We start from the raw sequence: 25,039 nt of genomic DNA on the forward strand, positions 1-25,039 counted from the left end.
CGAGTGAACATTGGACGTCCTAGCCGCCTGCACATCCAAAAGCAGGACTCCTTTGACGCAATCTTGCTCGAATCCGTGATGACGGCGAGGATTTTTAACGGATCGTGTGATGTCGTTGAACACGTGTTGCTCTTCGTCTCCGCTAACGAGCTTTAGCATTCGATCCGAACAGCGGAGTTGCATCCAGGATTTCGTAATCCAGTTTATCTAGCTCACGAAACAGGACTTTCCAACAATATGTACATGTTGCAGGTGCCTGCAAGGACTATTCCGCAGACGACATTGGCCAGCACGCACGCACACAAGCAAAGAGTCCTTACCAAGGAGAGGACTGTTGACTATGAAGAGGGTGGGGGGTTCTTACTGATTCACAAAGTACACTACGTATGTCAACCGCCAAAGTTATTTTTTTGCTTCAAGGAGAGATGTATTCACAGCCTTTAACCGCCAAAGACCTAGACACCAATCTGCTCCTAGCATTATTTCCTTCTTCGCTGACAGAGTAAACAGTAAAATGCACATCCGTACTGTTGCTATGAACCGAAGCCGTCTCGCCGCTCTCCCCTTGACCTCGTAGACGCCATTCAGCAAACCAAACTTCCTTCCTTCCCTCCCGCCCCCGTGAAAATGGCGCAGATATTTCTCGCCAGCGCATTAGAGGTGCTTAGGGCTCTCGATAGAACGTAGCTGCCTCTTGCCCTTCGATTCACCGTACGTGGTCGTCCCAGCACCTGTGTACGACTTGTAGGTGCCCACATTCGTGGCAGCACCCATGTAGCCACTGTAGCCATTGTAAGCGTTGTAGGCTCCAGTCGCCTGTTTCCCCCCGCCGTACGTAGTCGCCCCAGCACCGGTGTATGTGTTATAGGTCCCAGCGTTGTTGGTAGCGCCTGTGCGGCCACTGTAGTAGGCTTGGTTATAGGTATTAGCGTTGTTGGTCGCACCCTTGTAGCTGGTGTAGTAGTTCTGGTTGTAGGCATTCGCATTGTTGGCAGCACTTTTGTAGCCGCTGTAGTAACCTTGGTTGTTAGCCCCAGCTGCCAAAGCCTCGTTCTCGCTTGGATTACTTTCGCTGTACGGCGTTCCAGCACTCGTAATCTCAGCCCCCGTAGTCGCTTTTGCGCTAGCAGCGGTGTTTTTGTAATAGTCTTGGTTGTAATTGCTGTAAGCGCCACCGGGTTGTTCCGCATTCTTTGCACTAGATTCGCCGGGACTGCCCCCGGTGTAAGTTCCGGCACCGCTGTACGACTTGAACGCAGCAGTGTCACCACTGCCCTCAGATGCCTTCTTCTCAGCGACTACCTCTGGGCTTGACTGAGTGTTAGTGCTCTCGCTGTAAGCGGTCGTCTCAGCGTTGGTATACGAGCTCAGTGCACCCGCTTGCTGCTCGTTCTTGGGAGTCTTCTCAGTGTCTGGGGTCGGGTACGTGGTTGTACCCGCTTGTTGCTCTTCAGGCAGTTCCTCGGTAAATGGGGACTTATACGCGGTCGTCTCGGGGTTAGTTTGGGCACCAGTATTCTCGCCATAGGTGGTTGACTGAGCATTAGTGTACACTCCAGTTTCGGTGGCAGCACCCGTGTACGTATTGTGAGTACCCTCTTGCTGTGCTTCTTCAGGAGCTTTCTCGAACGTGGACTGGTACGCCGCTGCCTCTGGATTTGACTGAACATCAGCGTTTTCACCGTTGTTCGCGTAGTCGACACCCACTTGTTGCTCGCCTCCAGGGGCCTCCTCCGCGATCGCAGACTTGTACGCGGCCGCCTCGGGGTTTGACTGACTGTACGTAGTCGTTCCAGCACCAGTGTACGCGCTGTAGGCACCCGTTTGCTGCCCATACTCAGGAGTCTTTTCAAATGGTGACCCGGAGGTGACTGCCTCCGGGTTTGTCTGAGAACCAGCGGCTTCGCCATAGGTAGTCGTCTCAGAACTGGTATACGCATTGAAGGCACCGGTATCGGTTGCAGCACCAGCATACGCATTGTAGGTATCTGCTTGTCGTCCCTCCACAGGAGTCTTCTCAGCGAACGGGGACTCGTACGCTGCTGCCTCGGGGTTTAACTGAGTACCAGTGCTTTCGCCGTAAGTGGTCGTCTCAGCACTAGTGTACGTGTAGGCACCGGCTTGCTGCTCCTCTGCTGGAGCCGTCTCACCGAATGGGGACTGGTACGCGGTCGCTTCAGGATTCAATTGAGTACCAGTACTCTCGTCGTAGCCTGAAAGCTCTTTTTGTAGTAGATCTTTGCCGCTTGATGACGATGGAGGTCCAGTTGGGTATTCCGGGTTCCATTCTCCATCACCAACACCGTTGCTAGGGTGGTCTTGTGCTTCCTGCGAAGTGCTGGCGGATTCTTCGTCCTCAGTGCCAGTAGAGACTACACTTGGAGAATCCGTTGGCTCTTCGGGGGTAAACGTATTATCCTGCTTGTCGTCACCTGGAGCAGGAATGGGTGGGTTAGTCGGGTAGACAGGATTCCATTGTGCGCCCCCAAGACCTTCTTCAGCCTTTGAATCCTCGTTGGACACCGGGCGTGGCGGAGGAGAAGGCTTGTCAGGGTTCCATTCAACTTCGTCACTAGGCGGAGCAGCACTGTCCGAAGCACTCTCACCCGATGCAGCCTCCTCACTTGCCGATGTATCACCACTTGTTGAGTCGGCTTCACTGTCCGAAGCGCTCTCACCCGACGCAGCTTCCTCACTTGCCGAAGTATCACCACTTGTTGAGTCGGCTTCACTGTCCGAAGCGCTCTCACCCGACGCAGCCTCCTCACTTGCCGAAGTATCACCACTTGAGTCGCTCTCACCCGATGCAGCCTCTTCACTTGCCGAAGTATCGGCACTTGTTGAGCCGGCTTCACTTGCTGAAGTATCGGCAGTTGTTGAGCCGGCTTCACTTGCCGAAGAATCGGCTTTACTGTCCGAAGCGCTCTCACCCGATGCAGCCTCTTCACTTGCCGAAGTATCGGCACTTGTTGAGTCGGCTTCACTTGCTGAAGTATCCGAGTCGGACGCACTCGTTGGATCGGCCTCACTAGCTGACGAGGTGTCAACGGTAGTTGGATCCCACAACGCCGGGTTGGCCAAGTCTGGGTCCACCTCCATCGGCGATAGCTCGTCCTTGCCCGGTGCAGTCTCCGTCAACTGGTACTCCTGGGGGATACGGCCGTCACCCATCGGGCAGAAGCCCGTAGTGATCTCTTCGTAGACCTCGTCAAAGTTCTCCTCGGTCATCATCTCGTCTTCATGCTGCACAGCAAATAAAAGAGATCAATCACCACCAACAGCTAGACGCATTTGCACCACAAAGTTGGCATCACCTGCTGCGCGACGAGAGCGACGCAGTCCGAGTGTTTGCTGAAGTCCTCGCTCAGCAGGTCGGAGATCCGCTCCTTCTCGTCATCGTCGAGACCCGACTCGTCCACACGCTTGAGGGCAGCGTCGCGGTTGATCGCCAGCCGATCCAGATACTCCCCGAGCGAGACCTTGCCGTCTCCGTCCTCGTCGTAGGCGGAGAAGCTGGGCACGAACACTCGGGTCGCGGTGGCACTCGCCGGGTCGCTCGCCATGGCCTGGGACACGGCCGTCTTCACGGGCTCGGTGGTTCCGGACGGCATGGCCAGGAACGCGCACACGGCGCCGAACGCGAGCATGGTCACGACCGACACGCCCAGCACTGCGATCCGCTTCATCTTGGCCTGCTGTCGCTGCTGACGGCGACGCGGCGCCTCCACCGTGCGCCCGACGAAGGAGGTCTCCTCGTCGGGGAGGCGGACGACGCCCGGGGTTGCTTCCATCATGGCCACTAGGCAGCTCAGTCTACGTGCTCAGACTTCCTCTCAACCTGCAAAGGTGCAGAATGGCCGCCATCGCCGCGAGGTGGCGGAGGCTGCAGGCTGCAGGCGGAACCAACGGCTCATATTCGTCCCTGGAGACCAACCGAGGAGGCGCCGGAAGCGCGAGCTAAGGATTTCGCGTCCCTCCGACAGCGAGACGTGCGGCTGCGGACAAGCGAGATCCTCGTGTGCAGCACGTCAACTGACCGAGCGATGGAAGACGCGGGCATCGAGTCGATGATCGACTCGAGGCGGCCGAGTCGACTTCAACCACGTCCGCTTTGCGCTTCAACAGTGTTGCTTCAACACGCGGGGCATGGACTACATGACTTGTAGTACTGTACATGTACTGCATGTACGAAGCTCTCCGCTTGGGGCTCAGCTTCAACAGCGCGAGGACTGCATGCTCACTACAGCGATGACGAAGGCCTTGAACCTGTTCATCTCATCATGGCTCTGTTGGAACAGACAGCCCCATCCTGCGTGCACGCGACCAGCTTGGCGTGAATCCCCGAGGTCGGGGCTCGACGGGGAAGGACGGAGGCCCGCCGAGGCGAAAAAGGACAAGCGGGTGTGCATCAAGTCACTCATCCATCATGTTGCAGCGCCCGCTGAGCCAGGCCGCCGCGTACGCTCGCAGGGGTGGTCGATAACAGAGCAACTCGACCCAAATTGGGCTCCAAAGTGAGGTGGTTTGGCCGTAATGATCACTGACACTGAGAAGGGGACCCGCCCGCCGTTCGTGTCGCAGTGGTGCAGTGATAACATGCTTCATGTTGCATGAAGTAGAGCGGCGCGGAATCGTTGGGGAAACTGGTTGCATCGTTAAAATACTTAATAAGGCGCCTACACTAAATCTACTGGCCGGTGTCTCTAGCTTAGCTCTGCACCGCCATGCTCGACTGCTGCGTGTTGCGCAGCGCCTGCAGCAGGCTGGGGAGGCGAGGGGAGCCGTTCAGAGCAGTAGCGGTGGGGCTCACGGGCGCCACGGCCTTGGGCACGATGGGCATGGGCAGCTCCATCTGGCGGGGCAGCGCCTCGTACACGGGGGCGGGCGCCACGGGCGCCGTGTTCTCCCAGTTGAGGTGCGCCACGCAGAAGCGCTTCGACTTGCGGCTGCGCATGCAGCCCTTGACCTCGCAGCGCTGGCCGCCGCCGTGCGCCCAGCAGAAGTCGCTGCGGCTCTGGGCGCCCTTGGTGCAGCCCGCGTGCTGGCAGCGGCGGCCGCCGCCGTGGCCGCGGCACAGGCCGCGGCTCACCGAGATCTTGTCGCAGCCCACGACCTGGCAGCGCTTGCCGCTGCTGGCGCCGTTGGCCCCGCGGCGGCGGCGCGTACGCGTGGCACGTGGCTCGCCGGCGTGCTCCAGGTAGTCGGGCGTGTGGTGGTACACGCGGACGCCGCCGTTGTTGGAGCTGTCCGAGTGGTAGAGCGGCGAGTGCGGCAGGCTGGGCATGGCCGTCGACGTCTCGTAGCGCGAATTGGCGTGGATGTACTGGGACATGGACGACATCGGCGCCTGCGTGGGCGACTGCTGGTAGGGCAGCGACGACAGCGCGCGCACGGCGTCGAAGCGCGCGGCGGCGGACACGTCCTGCGTCGTCTTGGCGTACGTGAGCGGCTGCAGCTGCAGCTGCTGCGGCTGCGGCTGAGGGGAGGAAGCGGCCGGGATGAGGCGCTCCAGGTGCTTGACCAGGTCGTGGCCGCGCGGCAGCACGATGGAGGAGGAGCGGTCATTGCCCAGGCCGATGGAGATGGAGATGGTCTCGCCCTCGGGCGCGGCTGGGCGGCTGTAGAGCGGCGCGCTTCCGTGCATCATCATCATGAGGAATTCAACGGTCTGTGTCTGTGTCTGAAGTTGTTTGGACTTGAGCTTCGGAGCGCGAATTGCGGAATGAGTGGAAACTGGGTGAATGCTGCGAGGGCGGAGGGCGCGGCGGCAGTGGGGACTGAATCATAGTAGGCGCAAGTGTTTTGTGGGGGCGACCACCCTCCTGTGAGGCGGGAGCCAGCAGCGACAGGGGACGACCTTGAGACGAGGGCACACTCGCAACCCTAGTCTCACGTTAATCAACCCCCCGCGCAAACCGATCACCCGATTTTCGGGGCTCCTCTCAAGGACAGGCTGAAGGAAGGCGGCCCACGAGCGGCACGGCGAGCGTCGCGAGGAGAGGAAGGAGCGTGTTGGGGCTGGCGCCGGTGACGGCAGCGCTGCGTCGTTGAGCGCGGGAGACGGGAAAATCAGCGGTGAGAATGCCAATTAATCCAGCTAATCCTTTGCAAATGGTCCACGATCGCAAAGACGGGACGGACTTTCATCATTTGTAGCCCAGTTTCCGCGGTAGAAGGCGTCTCAACAAGCCGAGGAGAGGTGAGTGAACTCCGTGCTCGACTTCCATTTAGCGCCGCCCAGAGACCCCGCACCCCCTTTGACAGAGGCTCTGTCGGCGGAAAACATGCGATCGTATGGCGTTCCCCTTCGCGTACTTACCCGGGATTTGAGCGTAAAGTATTCGTGCGACTGCCCCTACACTTGGCTGAGAGCCCAGTTGGCTGAACCCATCTAACAGCAGCGCTGCCGTGCTTCGCTCCGAAAAGCCGGCAGCACTCTCGCGACATCCAGCCACGGAACAGGACAAAACATGATTCGCCGAGCACGCAGGTCGTCCGACCAACGAGCGAGAGCGTCCAATACGTGGCGTTCAGTCAGCCGAGGGGCCCATTTACGGCGAAGAGGACCCAGTTGCCTCGTTTCGGGCGCGTTGCGTCGCTACCGTACATATGAAGCACAATACAAAGTGCAAGTGAAACCCGATCCTTGAGTGCGGGTAGGGGTGCAATCTTTCTTTGTAACGGCTGGGATGCGCTATTAATTTATTGGTACTGGCTCACCTGATTAATCCCAGGGATTCGAGCCCATTTCCTCGGAGCCCCGGGTGCCAAATGCGCCGCTACCGCGGCCGCCACACTGCCGTCCATGACATAAGCAAATTTACTTCATGTCTTGCCGCGCTTGTTGGCTGCTGTGCGGGGTCTTGGGAGGGTGTGAGAAGAGGTCCTATGGGCCGCACCCTGGCTCAAGCGAATAATCGCGACAATCGGACCAATCAGAGCGCCCCAGCACGCGGCATTTCACCACTTCATTTTAATCCTGCAAATCGGGCCAGATGGGTATCATTTTGCTCAACAGCGATTTATCACTCCCTCGATCCCTTTTCGGAATTCTTTTGTTGGCGCGTCTCGTAGTATTTGCGCCGGCGCGGGGCGGAAAAACACGCTGCCGATGAGCATTCTAGCCGCGGTGTTTGAAGTTGGAGCTCGGGGCGAACCGTTGACCAGCGGTGATGACGATCGGAGACGAGTGTCTTGCCGAGCATCTAGCGGCATGCATGCGCCAGGTCGGTCACCTGCGCTCTATTGTCAGTTTTGCGGCGCAGCTGCGTCGCGTTTTCGGCGATCGCGATTGGCCCAGCGAGGATTAATTTGCTAGATTATACCTACCGGGCCCCGGCTCACTTGCCCTTCCGTTTGCATCTCCGCCGACTTCTACCTCAGAAGGCTGCTGAGTCTCACGTTGCGACGGGGTACATACTTTATCGGCTTTCTTGCTGGCCTGCCGTGATCCTGTCTGCCTTGGTTGTGGGTCAGGCCGTGGGTCAGGATTCTCGCCTGCGAAGCGCGGGTTCGCACCCCCTGCGGCTGCAAGCTTCGTCCCAGGCAGCCGCGTGGCGGTGCTTGGCGTGCACACTTCAACCGGACAGCAGTTAGTTTTTTTATCATTTAGTTCGTAGGTTAATCTCGGCGCACATCGAGCGGCCCGCCTCACGTTACGCGCGCACGTTGGTTGAATCAAACTCTGATATCCTTGACGTTGAGTTTGGGTATGCTCTCAGCGCAATACACTTGGGCGACGATTGTCTGGTAGCGATTACCAAGACCACCTGGCCTACGACTCCGTCCGGAGCTGCTAGTCGAAGGACACCTAGGATACTTCTCGGAGGGATTGCTGCTTCCTCGCTCGGCGAGGTCCGTCGACTCGACACTACTCTGAAGACGCTGTTTCACTGAAACTTTCAGACGCTGTGATGCACACTTTGTATGCCGTGGATGCAAACGAATCGTTGAGCCGGGGGGGGGGGGGGCAGAGTTGATTAACTAGATTTTGAGCCGGGGGAGCACCGCTCGAGTACATTTACTAACGCGCTCTGCGTGGCTCGCGCTTCACCTTTGGTGGCGACTGAAGCATGTGGACGGCGGCGGCTGCTGGTGGTACGCCATCGACAGGAGGCTGTCGACAACAGCACGATGGTGGAGTCACATTTGGCGCGAGGAAAGCAGCTGGGTGGTTGTTGATGGCACGGTTTTTAGTCTCAGTCGCACGCCCGCCTCATAGAGGCACTGATAGAGCCGCGTTTTACGTGTTGCCACGTTGTCCGCTCGTCGAGCGGCGCTCCATGCAGCGTGACAGCTGAGTTGAAGGCGCCAGCAAACCATGCTCAGTTACACGCAACCGTTCTTGAGGATTTAAAGACGCGTTTCTAGGTTCTAGGTCAATCCGCTGTTTCTATAATAGCAAGTCGTCGTAGGACGCGCAGTCTCATGTGAAGCAGCATCGCATGCACTAGAGTGTAATTCCAAACCACACAACCATCACGTATAGTGGATAGTGTCGCTAGACACACTTGCTTGGACTTGAACGTCAGAGCTCGCAAATAGAGACTTTCGGGTTATCCGCCCTGCCCGGTCGCATCTCTCGGTTCACCTCGGGTACCCGCACCCACCCGACAGCGAAGTTCGAGTACGCGGACTTACCCAGCCCATTATATACTACAAACACATCCATTCTAAGCATACTGTGCAATATATTGCGAGTTCTTCTTTAATGGACCTACTTTCAGTCGATGGGATCGCTATTAGATCTCACTACGAAAATATCATCTAACATCTAAGGTCCTCACGACTTGAGGGAGCTCCGCGATTTACACATTACGGTTCCCGTAGTGGAGGAATTGCTTTCTAATGAGCTCCAGCTTCAAGCCCTTCAGATCCGACATACGGCGGAGGCTAGACAGGCTTGCAGCGTTGGCGATAGCCTCCTCATCGCCCTCCGATGCCTGGCTACCCCGGGAGCCTGCAGCCTTCTCGCTCTCCATGGTGTCTGGGTTTAGGCGATGCGGCGATTAACATTGGTGGCGTTGTTAGGGGTTGTGTCCGTGACCACCGTGATGAAGAACGGGTGCTCGTCCGGCAGCGCACGAGTTAAATGGAGCACTGGAAGCACTGATACTTTCTCAGCATCTTGTACAAGCTCTGTGGTTCCTTGGGAGGAAAATGGCACTGAGAAGCGCGCTACAGGATATAATATATCTACATATAACAATGGCAGGCAAGCGGTTATACTGTATCGGGTATACCCGCACCCTACCCGAAGTTCGGGTAACTTATACAGCATTTTTTACCTGGGCTCTGTTGTACGTACCGGTATTGTGCGGCGTACCCTCTTATCTTGCTTCAACGAGATCAATACAAAATGAAAGTCAGCAAAGTCGCTCTCTTCAACTGTCACCACACTTTAAGCGCACCATCACACATATTGGGCAGCAGGTATCATCCAATTTGAGGCGCAATATGGCCACTAAGCGTTCTCGTCCTTCGCCACCACCCACGCCTCCTCCACCCGCGAACGACGTCTCTCTACTCGACGCATTTGCTACCCGCGGCTGGGTTTGCATCAGGAATCTATTGTCACCGCCCGAACTCCGCGTGCTGCAGGACGAGTGCAATGCACTATACGCCCGTCAATCGGCCGAGGCCATCGCTGCGCAGGGCTGCGTGCTGGACGTCATGGCGCAGTGTCCGGTGCGATTCCAAAAGTTGCAGCTGCAAATGAACCCGTTCAGTTTAACTTGAAAAATCAACTAAAAATTGTTTTCGCAGATGGGAGATTCCGATTCCGCTCGGGTCGACTCCAAGTGCTACTTGGCCGCTCGATCCAAACAGTTGAAGAGCATCGCAGACGGCCAGCAAGGTGAAGTCTTTACCTCGCTGCTGTTTGAGAAGCTGCCGACGATCACCGCCCAGCTACTGGCAGGTTGTACTGATACTGAGCCAGAGACGCAGACCGATGTGTTTTTCTTCAATGAGCACTATGTGGTGAAGCCCCCCAAGAGTCACGTCGAGTTCCGTTGGCATCGAGACGACGACGAACAACTCGCCATGTGCGTGCATCGAGACACGATCGTGCCGTACGTGTCGGCGTGGTGTGCGCTAGATGATGCTACGGAGGCGAACGGAGCGCTGCAGTTTGTGTCGTTGGATGAGTCGGCTGTGGCGGATGAAGAACATGATGTGGGGATTTTGCAGCGTCGTGCTAGCGAACTGGTGTCTGCCGGGGCCGGTGACGTGTTGTTTTTCCTGTCCAGCGTATGGCACTGCTCGTCCAGTAACGAGTCGGATGCGCCGCGACGAGCTTTTTACGCGCAGTATTCGCGAGAGAGGATCACTGCTCGACCGAAGGACGCGGACCCGTTGAGTTTTGCTATTCCATGCACAGCACGGACGACCTTATCGCGGCTGATTGTGGATAATGGCGGTGATAGCAGAAGTTGCAGCAAGAAGCTGAAATTTGACGTTTGCGAAGCAGCGGAGGGAACGTAATAATTCTCGGATGCACCATTTGTTGGGTTGGCTTTCAGGGATTCAGTGGCCCCCCGTTGGTCAACGTGATATCTACTGCTTGAAATGAGCCCCGCTGATCCCGCTGCTGCATATTGTAGAGCTTCAGCATTACTATTTGAACTCGCAAAAACGAAAATCGTTGGGCAAGCTAAGATATGCGGATCGCAGCCTTAAGACTTTCTTATGAAGATAGATACAATGAGGTACAAACGCTTGACTACGTATATAACTAAAGGAATCAAAATCAGCACCACAAAACACCACGAAACTGAGTGCTATGGGTGAAAGCTGTGCATCGAGAGATTTTGGCCATTGTTTCTAGTAATTATCACGGTATCTAAGGATGGCGTATCAGTGCTAGCATTGAGGCATTTATTTTTACTGCCGGCAGGCAATCTTGGAAAGACGTTTTGCCATACGTGCTTGTCCAAGAGTATCCTGGGGTGGACCGACGAGCCATCGGGCCTCGTGAAGAGTACCAACAAGAAACACGGTAGAGGTAATTGGAAACTAATAAAACATGCCCGCCACGCTTCGCAGCGAAACATTTTTTTTTACTACGCGTGGCCTGACCTAATCCAAGATAAGATGCCATGCTATGGACCACTCGATAGTACAAGTTTTTCACGAATTTACCTAAGGAGACTGTGCCCTGAGCAAGGTTCGCCCACCTCACGGCGACAGTGAAACACGTCTAAGTTTTACTTGCTGAACGGTAAATGCAGTAAAGACAGTGCAACAGCCACACACACACACCCGCGCGCAGATTCTGCAGGAGATATACTCCCCGAAACAGAAATCACCGCATCGCATATGTGCGAGCACATGAGAGAACTGGCTGTGATCATCTACATACTAGCAGTAGGATTCTGGGCGCGGTAGTGTGTTGTGATAGAGCAGCACGCACTGCTAGCTTTTGATACCTGTGCCACTGAAAGTTGTAGACTGAAGAACAGGCAGCAGTAACAGCTCACTGCATTGTATGTGCTTTGTGTTAGTGCCGAGTCGGCACTGCCGACTAGTACGATCGTTGTCTTCGAGTACCTGACGTTGTACAACCACCATAGTCCTGCTGGTAAGTAAAGGGTTGACTTTTTCACTTCAACAAGCCCAATACTAAAAACAAGTAAAAATGAAGTCAATACCAGTCTAATGCTGCGAAGAAAGGGAGAGCAGCTAACCTTCATCATCCTTTACGCCGCTGAGCCAGGGCAATTGGCACGACGCGGTGCGTTACCCGTTCGAAGCACCCTGATCAACGACTTCGCTTCATGGGATGCCTTCCGACTTGAAATGCTCCTGCTCCCTCGTGTCACACTCCACACCGCAGATGATATCCTGCGCAGTGGTGCGCTCGTGATCATCAGCACCGCTTCGGTGGTAAAGAATTGCGATGATGTCTCCGGCGGTCTTGAATCGGGACCGCCGGAGAAACCAAAGCGCTCCTGGTGGCTACTGGTGCGTCGGTCCCGAGCCTGTCTATCTGTGCTCTATCTGCATAATGGGGATCGTTGCGGCAGCGCCCGAGTTGGAGCATTTTGTAAGCCATCCATATCGCTGGTGGCGCGATGTGGCGGCATCGAGTTGAGTTTGACGAATTGAGGGGGATAGATAACACTGGACAGGGTTTGCTTAAGATAAGGATTAGGTGCTACCGAATCTACGAGTAAGTTTACAGCATCAGCGATGACTGCTGCGTATTTCGCAGCACCTCCTGCAGGCTTGGCAAGCATCGACTCCCAAACGCGCTCGGGTGCTGCACAGAAGCACAAGGCATCGGGCCACTGGTCTCCATCGCATCTGGTACCGTGTTTTCCAAGGTCACGTGATCTGCGCAGAAACGCTTGGACTTGCGGCTGCGCATGCAGCTTTCAACCTCGCAGCGGTGGCCACCGCCGTGCGACCAACAAAATACACTGCGACTCTGGGCGCTCTTCGAGCACCCAATGTAGTGGCAGCGACGACCGCCTCCGTGTCCTCGGCACAAACCGCGGCTCACCGAGATGTTGCCGCATCCTAGCACCTTGCAGTGCTTGGTGATTCTCTTCCGTCCGGTGCTACTGCAACGACGTCGGCGGATTGCAGGGAGTTCGCTGGTACTTGAAGGTTGGGTTTGTGTATCGGGGACAGATTGGTCTCTGTCGCGTGCCTGTGATCTTGAGCGTTGTTCCGATGGCGGGCGGAGCGAGCTGAAGAGAGCGCTGAGCGCTTCTGGCGGGGTCTCATGGCGAGAGCTGGTGTGAATATACTTTACCACCGACGAAAGCGCACTCATCACGTCGCAGTTCTCCATAGTCTGACTGGCATAGCTCAGAGGCTGCAGAGGAAGACGTGAGTCGGATGCAACCAACTGCTCCAAGTGCTTAGCAAGGTGGTGGTCGCGAGGTAAAACGATAGACGAGGAACGGCCATCGCTACCACGCCGTATCGAGATCGAGATCATCTTCGCGTCGTCGGGGTCGGCCCGGGTGTAGGTGCACAATTGTCCAGGCACCATCTCGTTCGGTTCCTTTGTTGTTGCGCGCTGGAGTGTGAGTTGTGAAATGACCAGGAGATTGGCGTAAGAAGCGAGGCAGCGGCCAAGGTGTGACGCGAAGGCGTTGAGCAGCGAGCTTCACGCATTTTGTCGGCGGTAGTTTTAACGTTCCGTCAGTCAACAAATTCCGTTGCACACGCAGGCTGGACGTTGGGGATACCCAGCATCTCAAGAACCAGCAAAATGGTGTCTCATAACCTTATGGGCAGGACGACAACACTGCTGAGCCAGGAGTATGTAGTTCTTTGGATTATTGCCGAGGAGGAATGGAGTGGAATGAAATGTTACCGATCTATTAGGATACTGTTGAGTTTCCGAGTTGTTTGTTTGATGCCGAAGTAAAAGCTTTTCGGACGGCTAATGCTCCAGCGTGGAGTTACGTGTACTGCATCAACTGATCTTGCCAAATGGCCTCCGCCCGTAGCAGCTGCAACAGACCATTTCGCTGGTTTCCAGACCACAGCCCGCCGTCGACGCGAGCATTTCGACATGACACTCATCCATCAACTGCTGCTGAGCCAGGACGACAGCAGACAAACCTCGCCTAGCCGCCGGGACGACAGAGCACATCCTGAAGTTGGCACCCCGTCTCCGGGTCTCCAAGCAGAACGTGACCGCCGATGTGCGGGGCAGCTAGTGGCTGCCAGCCACCACAACCACCCGAATGTTGATGCGAGGACTAATTTCTGCCGCGTGTGCCCGTCAACAGAGTCGATTGGCCTCCTAGCGTGGTGCAGCTGACACGTGCCTTCGTTAACTCCGCCGCATTCATGAATGGTAATTGACCAGCACATTTTCTCTCGTTGCCTTTATAGTGATCGATGCCGGCAAAGGAATGCTACTACGCAGTATGTCGTAGTTGGAATTGACTAAAGATGACTAAGTAGGATACGATAATACAACGCGGGTCAATTGGTGCAGGATACTTTCTTTAGCTTCGTTTTGCTACCTGCTCCGCTCGGAGGTTCGACATACCGAGTACGCACAGGTTGCTAGGATACTCTAGATGGTCGTCATCAACATGCTAGTAGAGTCGTTATTTAACGACTAGTAGTAGATCACGTGCAATGCCACGTTTCACATCGGTGGTGGCGACCTAGAGTACAGCAGAGCAGAGCACTTAACCTGAAGCCAAGTGCGCCGAGATTTTAGCCTCACAGTGTCGGCCCATCCTTCAGCACCAGCATATAGGTTCATTACTTCAGCGGTCTTCTTGTATATGGCGGATTTCCAGAGATCCAAGTAAGCGATGGCTGATTATATTCTTTACAAGCTCGTGGCTGACACACGCTTAGTCTTGCCAGTAATTTTCATCTCTAAGCTTATCCATCCTCGCCTGAGTTGTAGCAGACCTTGCAAACACGGACAACGTCGTAGTAACCAAAGTCTGGGAGACTCATGCGGTGACTCGTGCAGCGGCTGCAGAAGACGTAGCCGCAGCAGCGACAATGATGGCGGTTGCGCAACAGTGTCTTGAACTTCTTCTTGCAGCGCTTGCAGCACGGGGCGTCTTCGTCGCGCTCCCATACAGGTTGCGAGTTCAGGTAGTTTCCTCCGGAAATCACTTTGTCGGTGCCAAGCAATGGTGAACTTCCAGGCGTGAAGTTGCGCGACTCTCCATCTAGTGAACTTGAGTCGCCCATTTCACCACATGTAGCTGAAGCCGACGTCGAACCTGAGCCAGGCGATGACGATGACGATGGCGGAGACGACATTTTCGGGGATGGGTCCATCAGGCCGTTTGAGCCGCCTAGTCGAACCTTCTTGCCACTGCTGGGAGAAAGTGTATCATTTTCGTTGCGCAGCGCTGTTTCAGGGAGGTTGTAGTTGTAGCAGCGGAAGCGCCGCATAGTTTGCTTTGCTGCGTCCCCCTTGATGGATACCTGGTGGTTTAGCTTCGCCAGCTGTGACTCGAGGTCACGAATATCACGCTTGAGTTCATCGCGTCTAGAAGGTGAACTCAAACGTGCGTTGCGGCGGGCTTCACTCACGCGTACCGGGTTGGGTAGCGTTGCAGACCCAACATCCGCAGGTTCGTCGATGTCCTTGTCGTGGGAACCACCCTTCATCTGCGCAACCACATTAATGAAAGTGTTCTTGAGGCTGTTACTCCGAGACCTACTCGTAATGGACTTGCGCCGCCGTGGGTTGGGTAGGTTGTGTGATTGAGATGCCATTCCTCCCGATGAAATAGGACCGGATGATGCCTCCAGGTTTGCGCGCTGTAGCATCTGAGACATTGTCATATGCTCGCGAGGAGGAGAAAAAGCCGCCGTTGACCTTGCTTGGGCACCAGCAGTACCCATAGCTACAATGCTAGCCAGATCGTGGAAGTCAAGTGATGCAGCGGTAGGACGCTTGGCTGAGTTGTGGCGGGGCTCCCCACGTGTGCTCGACATGACTTTATTCCCGGCCAATTCTTTTGACGGCGTACTCGGTTCATCTGGATACTTCAGGTTCATACTGCGTGACAGCCTCGCAATGTCAGACCGAAGTTGCCCCGAACGTAGCTCCAGTTGCTGTTCGCTGGTCAAGATTGCGTATAAACGCGATAGGTCAGCTTCTTGCTGCCGAATAAGCTGTAGCATCTCAAACTCGCGTTGCTGTAGACGCATGTGCCCAATAGCCTTCTGGTACTGGCTGACCCACAGCTGCATAACTCGCACCCGGCATACCGGCAGCATTGGTTCCATGAGCAATCCGCCTCCTGTAGACCCATGCACCTCTCCACCTGCAAACAATGGGTTAAGAAACTTGTCGGTGGTGGCACGGATGACATCCCACACACTGACGCTTGCGACGTTCGACAAGAAGAGACGCCTCTCGCACTCCGAGTTCTTCTGGAAAGTGCCGTACCACGAAGAGTACACAGCTTCCGCAACAGAGGATAGCAGCAGCTCGTTAAACTGGAAGTGGGTCGGAAATTGGAGCGTGAGCTGGTACACCGCGTCGATAAACTGCAGAAAAATCGGTGACGTTTGGTCTGAAGTGGGGTGAGAACATCGTCTCGCGAAGTTGTGACCATAGCTGCACCAATCTTTTTCTATCAGCACCGCTAGGCCTTCTAGCGTCCTGTAGTAAGGATCCAACATTATTTGTGCTAGCGCAGAGAGCTGCGCCGTACGATCCCATCCATCACTGCAGTGTACAAGTACAGCGTCACCACGCTCGAGATGTGTTGCTACCTCGCTCGCGCCTTGAAGAATGCTGCAGATGTGCTCCAGCCAGCGACTCTTTTGCACGGCTCCGAAAAAGTTGGAATCTTCCACTTCATATAGTGCCTGCGCCAGACCAGATAGCGAGTTGCGCACCACATGAATATTGTCGATCCCCATAAACGTAATTGCAGCCGTAGGTATTCCATCCCGATCATACTGCTTCACCGACTCGTGCCCTTTGCCTGCAAGAGCATTACTCTTTGCGTTAATCTCTGGCCGTGCGTCAACGATGTGCACGACGCTATTCTTCTTGGGCATCGCGTGTTTGAACCGTGCAGCTTGATCTGCTGGAATAGCTGCGTCTCGGATGGACCAAATCAACTTCTTGTCCTCTGGGTTAGTGCTACGGAGCACACCTGTATTGGGCTGACTGCTTCGGCATAAAGGAGCTCCAGTACGAGGATGTATCCACGTCAGCGCTGGAAATCGATTTTTGCTGCGGAAGCCCGCAGCAGCCTTGATGATCTCGTCATTCAAACACTCGGGAACCATGAGAAAAGCCGGGTACGTCGAGCATAGCTGGTATTTCTCGTTTAGCGTGCACTGGCGCCAGCGAGCATGGTTAAAAGCACCTTGACGGCCAAATTCCGCCTCCGGATCATAGCGAATCCGCCGTCTTGCGGCGAGCTGGAAATCTTGCGGAGGCTTCCTCATTGACATGGTCTGCGGTAGCTTGGGATAAGCAGACGAGTCGCTGTGCTGATGACCGAATTTGGGGCGCTCCATCGGTTCGACATCCTCTTTCGTAAATGCATGCTTCTGATACTTGCTGAAATTTGCCGTAAGTGCTCGCGCCATGGGTGGCGGCAACGACGAGCTGCTGTGCTTGGGGGTATAATGAAGCAGGTCGTCCTCAAGCTGCATCTCTTCTGCAGTAGCCACTGTGTGATTGAGGTCCGTCGGAGAGCAGAAGCTGTTTTCAATGCGTAGCCAGTCAATTTCGCGGACAATATTGTGCAGCGTTTTGACACGCTTCAGCTCCGCCTCGCGAGAAAAGTCCCGCACCGAGTCCCGTAATCGCGAGATCGGCGAGAGCGTCACATGATAGTGTCCTGCGTCCATATTGTCCAGAATAAGCACCGTGATCGTGTTGTTGTTGCTGCGCTTCTGCTGTTGAATCGACGCCTTCAGGATCTTGCTCACGGGCAGCGTATGCACGTCCTCGTGCAGCAATCCCCTCACTCTCCGATACGGCACAAACCAAATGCGGTAGTTCGTCAGCACCAGCGTCGCCAGCACGCCCTGGTTGGACTCGTTTACGTGGAACGTCACCGTGACTTCCTCCACCATGTGCAGCAGCTTCTCGTGCCACGGGAAGAGGCAGTCCTTGGGGGTTCCGGCGTGCATGGCTGTGAGCTCGTCCTGCCTCACGGCCACGTCAGGGTGCCAGCTGCGCGGCAGGTGGCAGTAGGCCTGCTCGAACCTTGGGTTCTGCGGCAGGAAGACCTCCTGGATGCTAGTGCCGTACGGGTGGTTCACCAGATACTTGAAGTCCTTCTCCTCGTACTGGATGCTGCACAGGATGCGGCCCTGCGCGGCCGAGCCCTTGACGAGCCTGCACCAGATGAGCACGGGCTTGATGTCCATGGCGTCGTCCACAGTGTCCACCGAGAGCTCTCCGGAGGCCACGGACGCGCGCCCCTTGGTCTCTGCCTGCAGGTAGCCGCCGCTGGAGTTGAGCGAGCGCGAGCGGCGCTGCAGGTCCGCCGGGTGCGGCGCCGCCTGCCGCTGCAGCAGCTTGCTGTCGCTGCCGTTGAAGTTGTAGCCGGCCTCGCTCGTGTTGTGCGCGTGCAGCTGGCGCAGGTCCACGCACTTGGAGCCCTGGCGGGCGGCGGGCGGCGCGTCGCTGCGCCGCGCCTGCGCGATCATGTTCTCGGCGCGGCGGCGCTTGCGGCGCTGGTGCTCGTCCACGAGCGCGCGCCACTCGGGGAACGGCACGCGCAGCGCGCCCAGCAGGTCGTTCTGCGACAGCTCGTCCTTGTCGAAGACCTCGAGCTCCACGTCCAGCGGGCCGGCGTGCACCAGCGAGAGCGCCACGTCGAAGTCCCAGCGCGGGTTGAGCGAGCGCTTGACGCGGTGCGAGGCTGCCACCTCCTTGCCGTCGTACCACACGCGCACGAACGGGTCGCTCTTGCCGTTCAGGTCGGCGGCCGCCAGCGCCTCGGCGCGGATGATCTTGAGCTGCATCGCGCGCGCACGCCGTCAGTCCGTCGCTGCTGGCGCTCTGCTGTGTGCGGTGGTGTGCTGCGGAGTGCGGACAGGAGTGATGGTCAGACCGAGCTGCGGAGCGGAGTGCGGAGTACGGACAGGAGTGATGGTCGGACCGAGCGGAGCTTTGGAGCTTTGGATTGCGGGTGGGGAAGTGGAGACCTGAACGGACGCGCCCCGTGCACCTTCGTTGCAAACTCTCTGGTGGGGGATATAAAGTAGGAAGTGAGTGATGGGACGGATTTCAGTATGGGATACGGAAGATTTGTATCTGACTAAACCTTTGAGTTGGAGTATAACTTGATTTTGACTGTTGGAGGGTTGTTGTGTAAGTGGTCGCGGAGCTGCGTCGTTTTGTTGGTTTGGGGTTGCATGTGCGGGTAAGGTATACTGCGTGTTTTTCCCTGGTCAAGCGCGCTGTCGTCTGTCGTGGGTATGACGGCTAGCACGGCACGACTCGAGCTGCCGGAAGCCTCCGGCTCCCTCACACGCGTGCGAGATCAGCAGGGCCCTGAGCGTGTGACGCAGGGATTCGAGCCCCGCTCCCGGGAAGGGAAAGCGTTCAGATCCTTCACGCGAGGGGTACACTTCGCCTCATTTACAGCGGAGCGCGCGGCTCAAAACGCGGTCGTGCAACGTATCAACCTCCTGTGAATCACAGGAGGCTGTGATCGCCTCGACACATGCACCGCCAACTGGCCAGAGGCAAGAGGAGGCACATAACAAACAACTGCAACACGATGCGTCCCACAAACCAAACAGGAACAACGACCGGCTTCGATTCGATTATTGTCGTTGCATTGTGGGGAGCTGCACCCACCTTCAACTTGATCTTTCAGTTGTCCGCACGTTCTGGACACTACCAAAACGTCCTTCGAGCGTTCGCTCGCCTCAACATGCAAGCGGTTGTGGTATTCGATGCAACTACAGCGACTGTCTCACTTGCTGCCGGGTCGCGGACCGCCGCCTTTTGGCAGCAGGAACATGTTGAGCACGTCGCGGTTGCTGCCCAGGAACTCGAGCACTTGGCTCTCCACCAACCGCCGCGTGGACGGCTCCAGAGCGCTGCCTCCTCGCCCGACCCGCTCCTGCGCCAATGCCATCGCCCCCTTGGTGTCTCCGGTCTCCCTCATGAACGCTGCTGCGTCGTCCGCAATGGCGCGGACGCCGTCATCCTTGGCTAACAGCGTCCGCAGCTTGGCTCGGAACGCGGGGAAGCGGTCGTGATACAGCGCGCTCGCCCATGGGTGCGCGAAGAACGCCACCCAGTCCTGCACTTTGCCTGCCGCGTAGGAGGCCAGTGCGCTGTTCAGATACGCCTCGTGCAGCCCCACGAGGTTCTGCAGGTCTCGGACGGGCACGGCGCCGTCGCCCAAATATTCCAGGCGATTCAGCACCCCCACGTCGTCGAAGAGCAGGCACGTGTAGCGAGTAGGTCGGCTGGACGGGGACGCCCCCGTCGCAGGACGCGAGCGGGGCGAAGACATCTCCATCTCGAACGTGTCGCTACCGATGAGACTCACTTCCTTCCCTCCGCGCGATGCGGTGTTGGTGGGTAGAGCCTGAAGCGCCAAGGTGTTGGTGAGCGCCGGGACGCTGATCTGGACGTAGTGCTTGCCGCCCAGGATCACGGCGCAGCGTACGACGGGGAACTCCATCTCTGGTGGCGGTGCCATGGGAGTTTTTGTTGGCTGAGCGTGGTGTGCTGGAAACGGGTGAACTTCAGAAGGAGCCTCATGAGCTGCCAATGGATCGAGGAGCTGCAGTAGTGAGCGTGCAAGAAGTTCGCCACCTTCACGACTACTGTAGTTTTCGTGCATCTTGGCGGCGATAAAGCGCCGCGAGAAACGACACAAGGTCCCTGCTCCCAGCACGTGCGCGTCTGTTGTGCGCATATGACCGTCCACAACGAGCCGCCCATCATATACCAGGCCACTTTCGTTCACGGCACGGAAAATGTCGGCATCGGCGTCATTATGCTGGCAGCATAGCAGCCACGCACACGGTATCAGCTCCCCTTCGACCATATTGCCGTCATTTTCACCGGTGTTGCCGATTCCTCGTAATGCATGCTGCGATCCTTTCGCATCGTCAAGTGTGGATACGATGCGGATACCCTCCAGTACGTCGGCATTTTCAGGAGCCGTCTCAACCCCGACAATCTTCGTGGCAACATGAAGCGAGATCCCGTTCTTGGTATACTGCTTCTCCATCTCGGAACGGACCACGGTGTCCTCGAAAACCCCACCACTGTTGTCTCGGGCAGGCGAGATATGGTGGATGCGAGTACCGTTGACTCCACGAACAAGTAGTGCTTGAATCACTTGCAGCGCAAACAAAGAGCTGCCGTACACTGCAATAGCGAATTCCGGTTGCTTCTGATCATCATCTCTGGTCGCAAGAGTTTTGTGCACTACAGCGTGGAGCTTTTGGGCAGTCAATAGGTCTCCCAGGGCTATCATTTGCTTCGGAATGACAGGTGGATAATACGTCGCAGTTGTGACCTTGCCACCAGCTCCGTCCAAGTCTTCATCCACGAATCGAGGCAGTCGCCCAAGTGCTGTGCATGTACCGTCTTGAAGGCCGGTGGTGAGCGCAAGGTAGTCGTATGGAATACATGACCCATCCTGAAGAACCACGGCTCGAGTCTCACGATCCACACGCACCATTCGGCTCTCGATAACACGCACGTGAGTGCGCAGACTATATTGTTCAAGCTCCACAGCTGTGAAAGAGCTTTTGCGAGCAAAGTCCGAGGCTCGTGGCTGCGTTGTGTCGTCTTCGCCGTCATCTATCGGGGCCACAGTCAGACCGTGCGGGGACACGAGCGTGAGGTTGGAGAAGTGCAAGTACGGAGTAGCAAGAAGTCGAGCGAAGCAACTAAGTGCTGCGTCCGAGGCCCCTACGAGCACTACCCGCTGGTTGATGGTCATCTTGGGCTCGGAAAGCAACCGTTTGGGCAACACAAACAGCGCAAATGAAGCACAAATGGTAGCTCGTCGTATCCGTTCCCGTTCATCCTTCACGTCGTCGCCGACTTCTTCATCCAGTGCAGTATCTCTGGTAGCAGGCCGCAGTGTTTTGGCCGCACTAGTATGGACACCTCTTCGGGGAGGAGCTAGAACAAATTCCTGCAGTGCAGCACTAAACGATGTCTGAGCTGGGGGATTTGTCATCTTCGATCCAAGCCCCGTTGGCACTTGATAGATAAGACACGTCTTGCGGAAATGACGCATCAACTCGAGCAGCACGTAGCGCGAGCAGGACGCAAAAATCGGGTTGAGTACCAAATGGCGAACGAAAGCCAATTCTTTCGCGCGGTGGAACTCCATGCGCGCTACGCGGTCGATATCAAAATGGTGCGGCAACAAGCTCCCTACTTCAGGCTGTCGAGCAAGAGCTGCTAATCCGACGACGAGGCCGTTTGCACGCACAACGAAGACGGCACGCCGTGGTGAGTCTTCCAAGTCAATTTCTGCCTCTTCATTGGCCAAAGCAAGCTCTTCATCCAGTGCCTGCCGACTATGTCGATCGAGGCCTTCCGTCAATGGCGCCAATTCCGCTTCATCTTCCCTGGGACTGCCACCGCTCGGCAGAAAACGCTGGATATCAAGCTGTACGGGGTTGAGCACCCTACGGCCATCGCTTGTGCGGGGACAGAAGAAGGAGATAGCGTCACGATGCAGCACATAAAGCGCGTGGGTGAAGGCACTTGCAGGCTTCGCTGTTATCTGGGAAAAGAACGCTAGACATGGGGGCTCCCGTGCGTGCGTAGGCAGCGTGAGCAGGCAGTAGTCACGATTCGGGAATGTAGCGAAAGCAGCCACGAGTAGATCAGCAGACGCAGAGCGTTCGAACGCATCGCCACCCACACAAAATAGTGTGATAGCGAAGCAGTTTGAGTGAGCTTCAGCTCTTGCCAAATTTGAGAGACTGTCAACACCAGTGCGCTGTAAGACTCGTGCTTCTGCTTCGGCACCTCGCTGGAATGTCGGAGCAACGAACGCCTGGGCAATCAAGGTCGCTGGCTGGAGTCCATCTGCACGTACAATTTGCACTGTAGTGCCGTTCTCGCCGCGATAAGCCTGAAAAGCAGCCAGCACACCATCGCTATGTGCGTGAAATTGTTGAAGTCGGGTGCGTAGTGTTTCTTCGGTGTCATCGCTGCGCTGAATAACACGTGCCTGCACTTCTGGGGGCGGTGGATTGAATTCGACGTGGTATGTTTTGCCAGTTTCTGGGTCAACGCGACGCCCAGCAATGCGGCGGATAACTTCTTCGTCAGGGACGTCCAGTACAAGAACGCAGTCAGGAGCAGCTTTGCCTCCGCGAGCTGCCAATAGTGCATCAGCCTGCGTCGAAGTGCGGGGAAACCCATCGAGTAACCAGCCTCGACTTTCGCAGTCTGGCTGGGTGATTCTCTCGAGCACCACGTCGACAATCAGTTCGTCAGGAACAAGCTGACCCCCATCCATGAAGCTTTGAGCTTGCGTACCCAGAGGAGACATATCACGGATAGCTTGGCGCAAAATGTCACCCGTAGAGAGATGAACCACACCGAGAAGAGCTACAAGCTGCTCGCACTGGGTGCCTTTGCCTCCTGCAGGTGGGCCCGAGATAACCAACTTTGGTGGCGCGAGCTCACCACGGTTTATCAGTAAACGAACTTTTTGCGCTGTCTTGATCGCGCGGGTTTGCTCGATAATGTGTTGAGCCACCGCGTGCTTCGACTGGAGCCCGTTTACAGATACAACCTTAGACGGAACTGCACCAGAACTTGAGGCTGCGCTGAAGGTGGACAAAACAGCGCCTAAATGCTTGTGAAACGTAGCGAGACGATGGCGAACTGTAGCCTCGGTGTCATCGCTACGCTGCACGAGTCGAGCTAGCACGTCTTCGTCTTGCGGCGGCGGATTGAATTCCAAGTGATACGTCTTGCCTGTCTCCGGATCGACGCGACGTCCTGCAATGCGCCGAACAACTTCATCGTCAGAAACCTCAAGCGCGATAACGGCGTCTGGGCAGAAACCAGCGGCTAGCAATGCCTCAGCTTGAGTCGCTGTACGTGGAAACCCGTCTAACAACCAGCCTCGAGCTTCACAATCCGGCTGTCCTAGGCGCTCAAGCACCACGTCAACGATTAGTTCATCCGGAACGAGCTGCCCGGAGTCCATGAAGTGTTGAGCTTGTACACCCAAAGGTGACCCACAAGCTACAGCTGCTCGCAGTAGATCGCCCGTTGATAGATGCAGCAGGTTGAAAGCTTCGACTAGTAGCTCGCATTGAGTGCCTTTGCCTCCAGCAGGCGGTCCAGCAATCACGAGCCTGGGTGGAGTGATCTTACTAGCTCGCACTGCCGTGACATTGCTCTTGGATAGGTCGTTGAGCGAACCCAGCGCGAAGTTGTCCTGCAAAGTTGAAACATCCAATTGGTCCGAGATCGCTAGGAGTCCTATAGCTCGCCCTTGTCCGGCTGCGTTGGCACCACCATTGGCAGCACTTGATGAGCCACTGCTAGCAGCAGCTTCGGCGATAAGGCATACGTTGTGTTCATCTTGGTCATGAATGAGCTCAGCCAGGAAGTACTCGCCAAAGGCCGAGGAGACAGCCTCTGCTTGCGCCGTCAGAATAGGCTCCAAGTCGTCGTGGTCCTCCACTCTCGCGCGACGCACATGCACGGGCGGATAAAAGGCGTCGACTTTCGCTTGGTAGACGACAAACTGGCTGAAGGTCTTGGCATTCTTCGCAAATTGCTGCTCAAGCCGCTTCCATTCCAGCATCACAGCAAGCGAACCCTTCGGCGTTTCCAGAGGCGCCGATCGAGTCGGCACCCGCTCGAAAAACTTGGCTAACGCTGGCTCGGTCTCAGCAATATTCACATCGTCCGGCAAAACCAACAGCACGCATCGTTTGTTCACTAAGGTGGCAAACACTGTGTGCAATAGGTGTCGGAGCACCGGTGGGCGACTTGCAACGCCTGCAGTTGTCTGTCGCTGGGCAAAGTACGTCAGGAACAGGAATGCCGACGCCTAGCAAGCAACGCACAAATGCTCGGTGAGTCTCCGCAACAGTTCTTGATTCACGACTGAAGAGCGTACAGGTGGGAGTTCAAACTTGTGCTCGAGAAACGCTGGGTAGCACGACGTGTCGTTCAGCTCGCCCGATGGCGCACTGTCAAAGGCAGCGAAACCCAGCACCCGGTCCGGCCTTGTCGGATCCGTAGCTGTCAGCGCCAGGAAGGACGTCTCAATGACCGCCCCGAGCAGCGCTCGACCGAAGTACGACCTTCGAGCATCTTTGCTGGGCGAGTCCAGCTCGAGCGCCCCGTTCTGGTCGCCGTCTTCGCTGCGCCGGATGGAGTAGAGCTCTGCGTGATCCATCTCCAGCGTGGCTCGGATTCCTAGCACAATGCAGACTGCGTCCAAGATATGCAGTAGTGACCCTTGGTTGAAGCGTCCGTTCATGCAGGCCTCGCACCTGTGCAGTCTCCGATCGCGCTTCTGCATGAAGACTGCTCGACGGACGACGGCCTTGCATGGGCTGCATGTTGGAGGACAGCTGTACATTTAGT

The 25,039-nt window shown here is 56.4% G+C and overlaps 5 protein-coding genes across 7 annotated transcripts; 1 reads left to right on the plus strand and 4 right to left on the minus strand.

Annotated features, from left to right (window-relative positions):
* Positions 1-654: 654 nt before the first annotated feature.
* Positions 655-3,794, minus strand: IUM83_07907 (uncharacterized protein; the record flags this gene model as incomplete). Its single annotated transcript, XM_067932241.1, has 2 exons — positions 655-3,243; positions 3,315-3,794. The coding sequence occupies 2 exons, from the start codon at positions 3,792-3,794 to the stop codon at positions 655-657; spliced, it is 3,069 nt and encodes a 1,022-aa protein (XP_067783165.1).
* Positions 3,795-4,708: 914 nt separating this feature from the next.
* IUM83_07908 (WRKY transcription factor 19) lies at positions 4,709-5,650 on the minus strand (the record flags this gene model as incomplete). 3 transcript variants are annotated; one of them, XM_067932244.1, is made up of 1 exon in its annotated part: positions 4,709-5,650. In XM_067932244.1, the coding sequence occupies one exon, from the start codon at positions 5,648-5,650 to the stop codon at positions 4,709-4,711; it is 942 nt and encodes a 313-aa protein (XP_067783161.1). The 3 variants fall into 3 exon arrangements, with proteins under 3 accessions (XP_067783161.1, XP_067783160.1, XP_067783162.1); XM_067932243.1 differs by having other exon boundaries at positions 4,709-5,077; XM_067932242.1 differs by having other exon boundaries at positions 4,709-4,954.
* Positions 5,651-9,456: 3,806 nt separating this feature from the next.
* IUM83_07909 (Phytanoyl-CoA dioxygenase) lies at positions 9,457-10,485 on the plus strand (the record flags this gene model as incomplete). The annotated part of the gene is made up of 2 exons (XM_067932245.1): positions 9,457-9,687; positions 9,766-10,485. The coding sequence occupies 2 exons, from the start codon at positions 9,457-9,459 to the stop codon at positions 10,483-10,485; spliced, it is 951 nt and encodes a 316-aa protein (XP_067783163.1).
* A 3,879-nt stretch (positions 10,486-14,364) lies between these two features.
* Positions 14,365-18,447, minus strand: IUM83_07910 (myotubularin-like protein; the record flags this gene model as incomplete). Its single annotated transcript, XM_067932246.1, has 3 exons — positions 14,365-15,111; positions 15,718-15,999; positions 16,228-18,447. The coding sequence occupies 3 exons, from the start codon at positions 18,445-18,447 to the stop codon at positions 14,365-14,367; spliced, it is 3,249 nt and encodes a 1,082-aa protein (XP_067783019.1).
* A 959-nt stretch (positions 18,448-19,406) lies between these two features.
* Positions 19,407-24,974, minus strand: IUM83_07911 (adenylate kinase; the record flags this gene model as incomplete). The annotated part of the gene is made up of 3 exons (XM_067932247.1): positions 19,407-20,447; positions 23,823-24,497; positions 24,567-24,974. 3 exons carry the CDS (start codon positions 24,972-24,974, stop codon positions 19,407-19,409), a joined length of 2,124 nt encoding a protein of 707 aa, XP_067783018.1.
* Positions 24,975-25,039: the final 65 nt, after the last annotated feature.

This window comes from Phytophthora cinnamomi, assembly GCF_018691715.1.
Source record: "Phytophthora cinnamomi strain GKB4 chromosome Unknown Contig102, whole genome shotgun sequence".
Taxonomy (NCBI): domain Eukaryota; phylum Oomycota; class Peronosporomycetes; order Peronosporales; family Peronosporaceae; genus Phytophthora; species Phytophthora cinnamomi.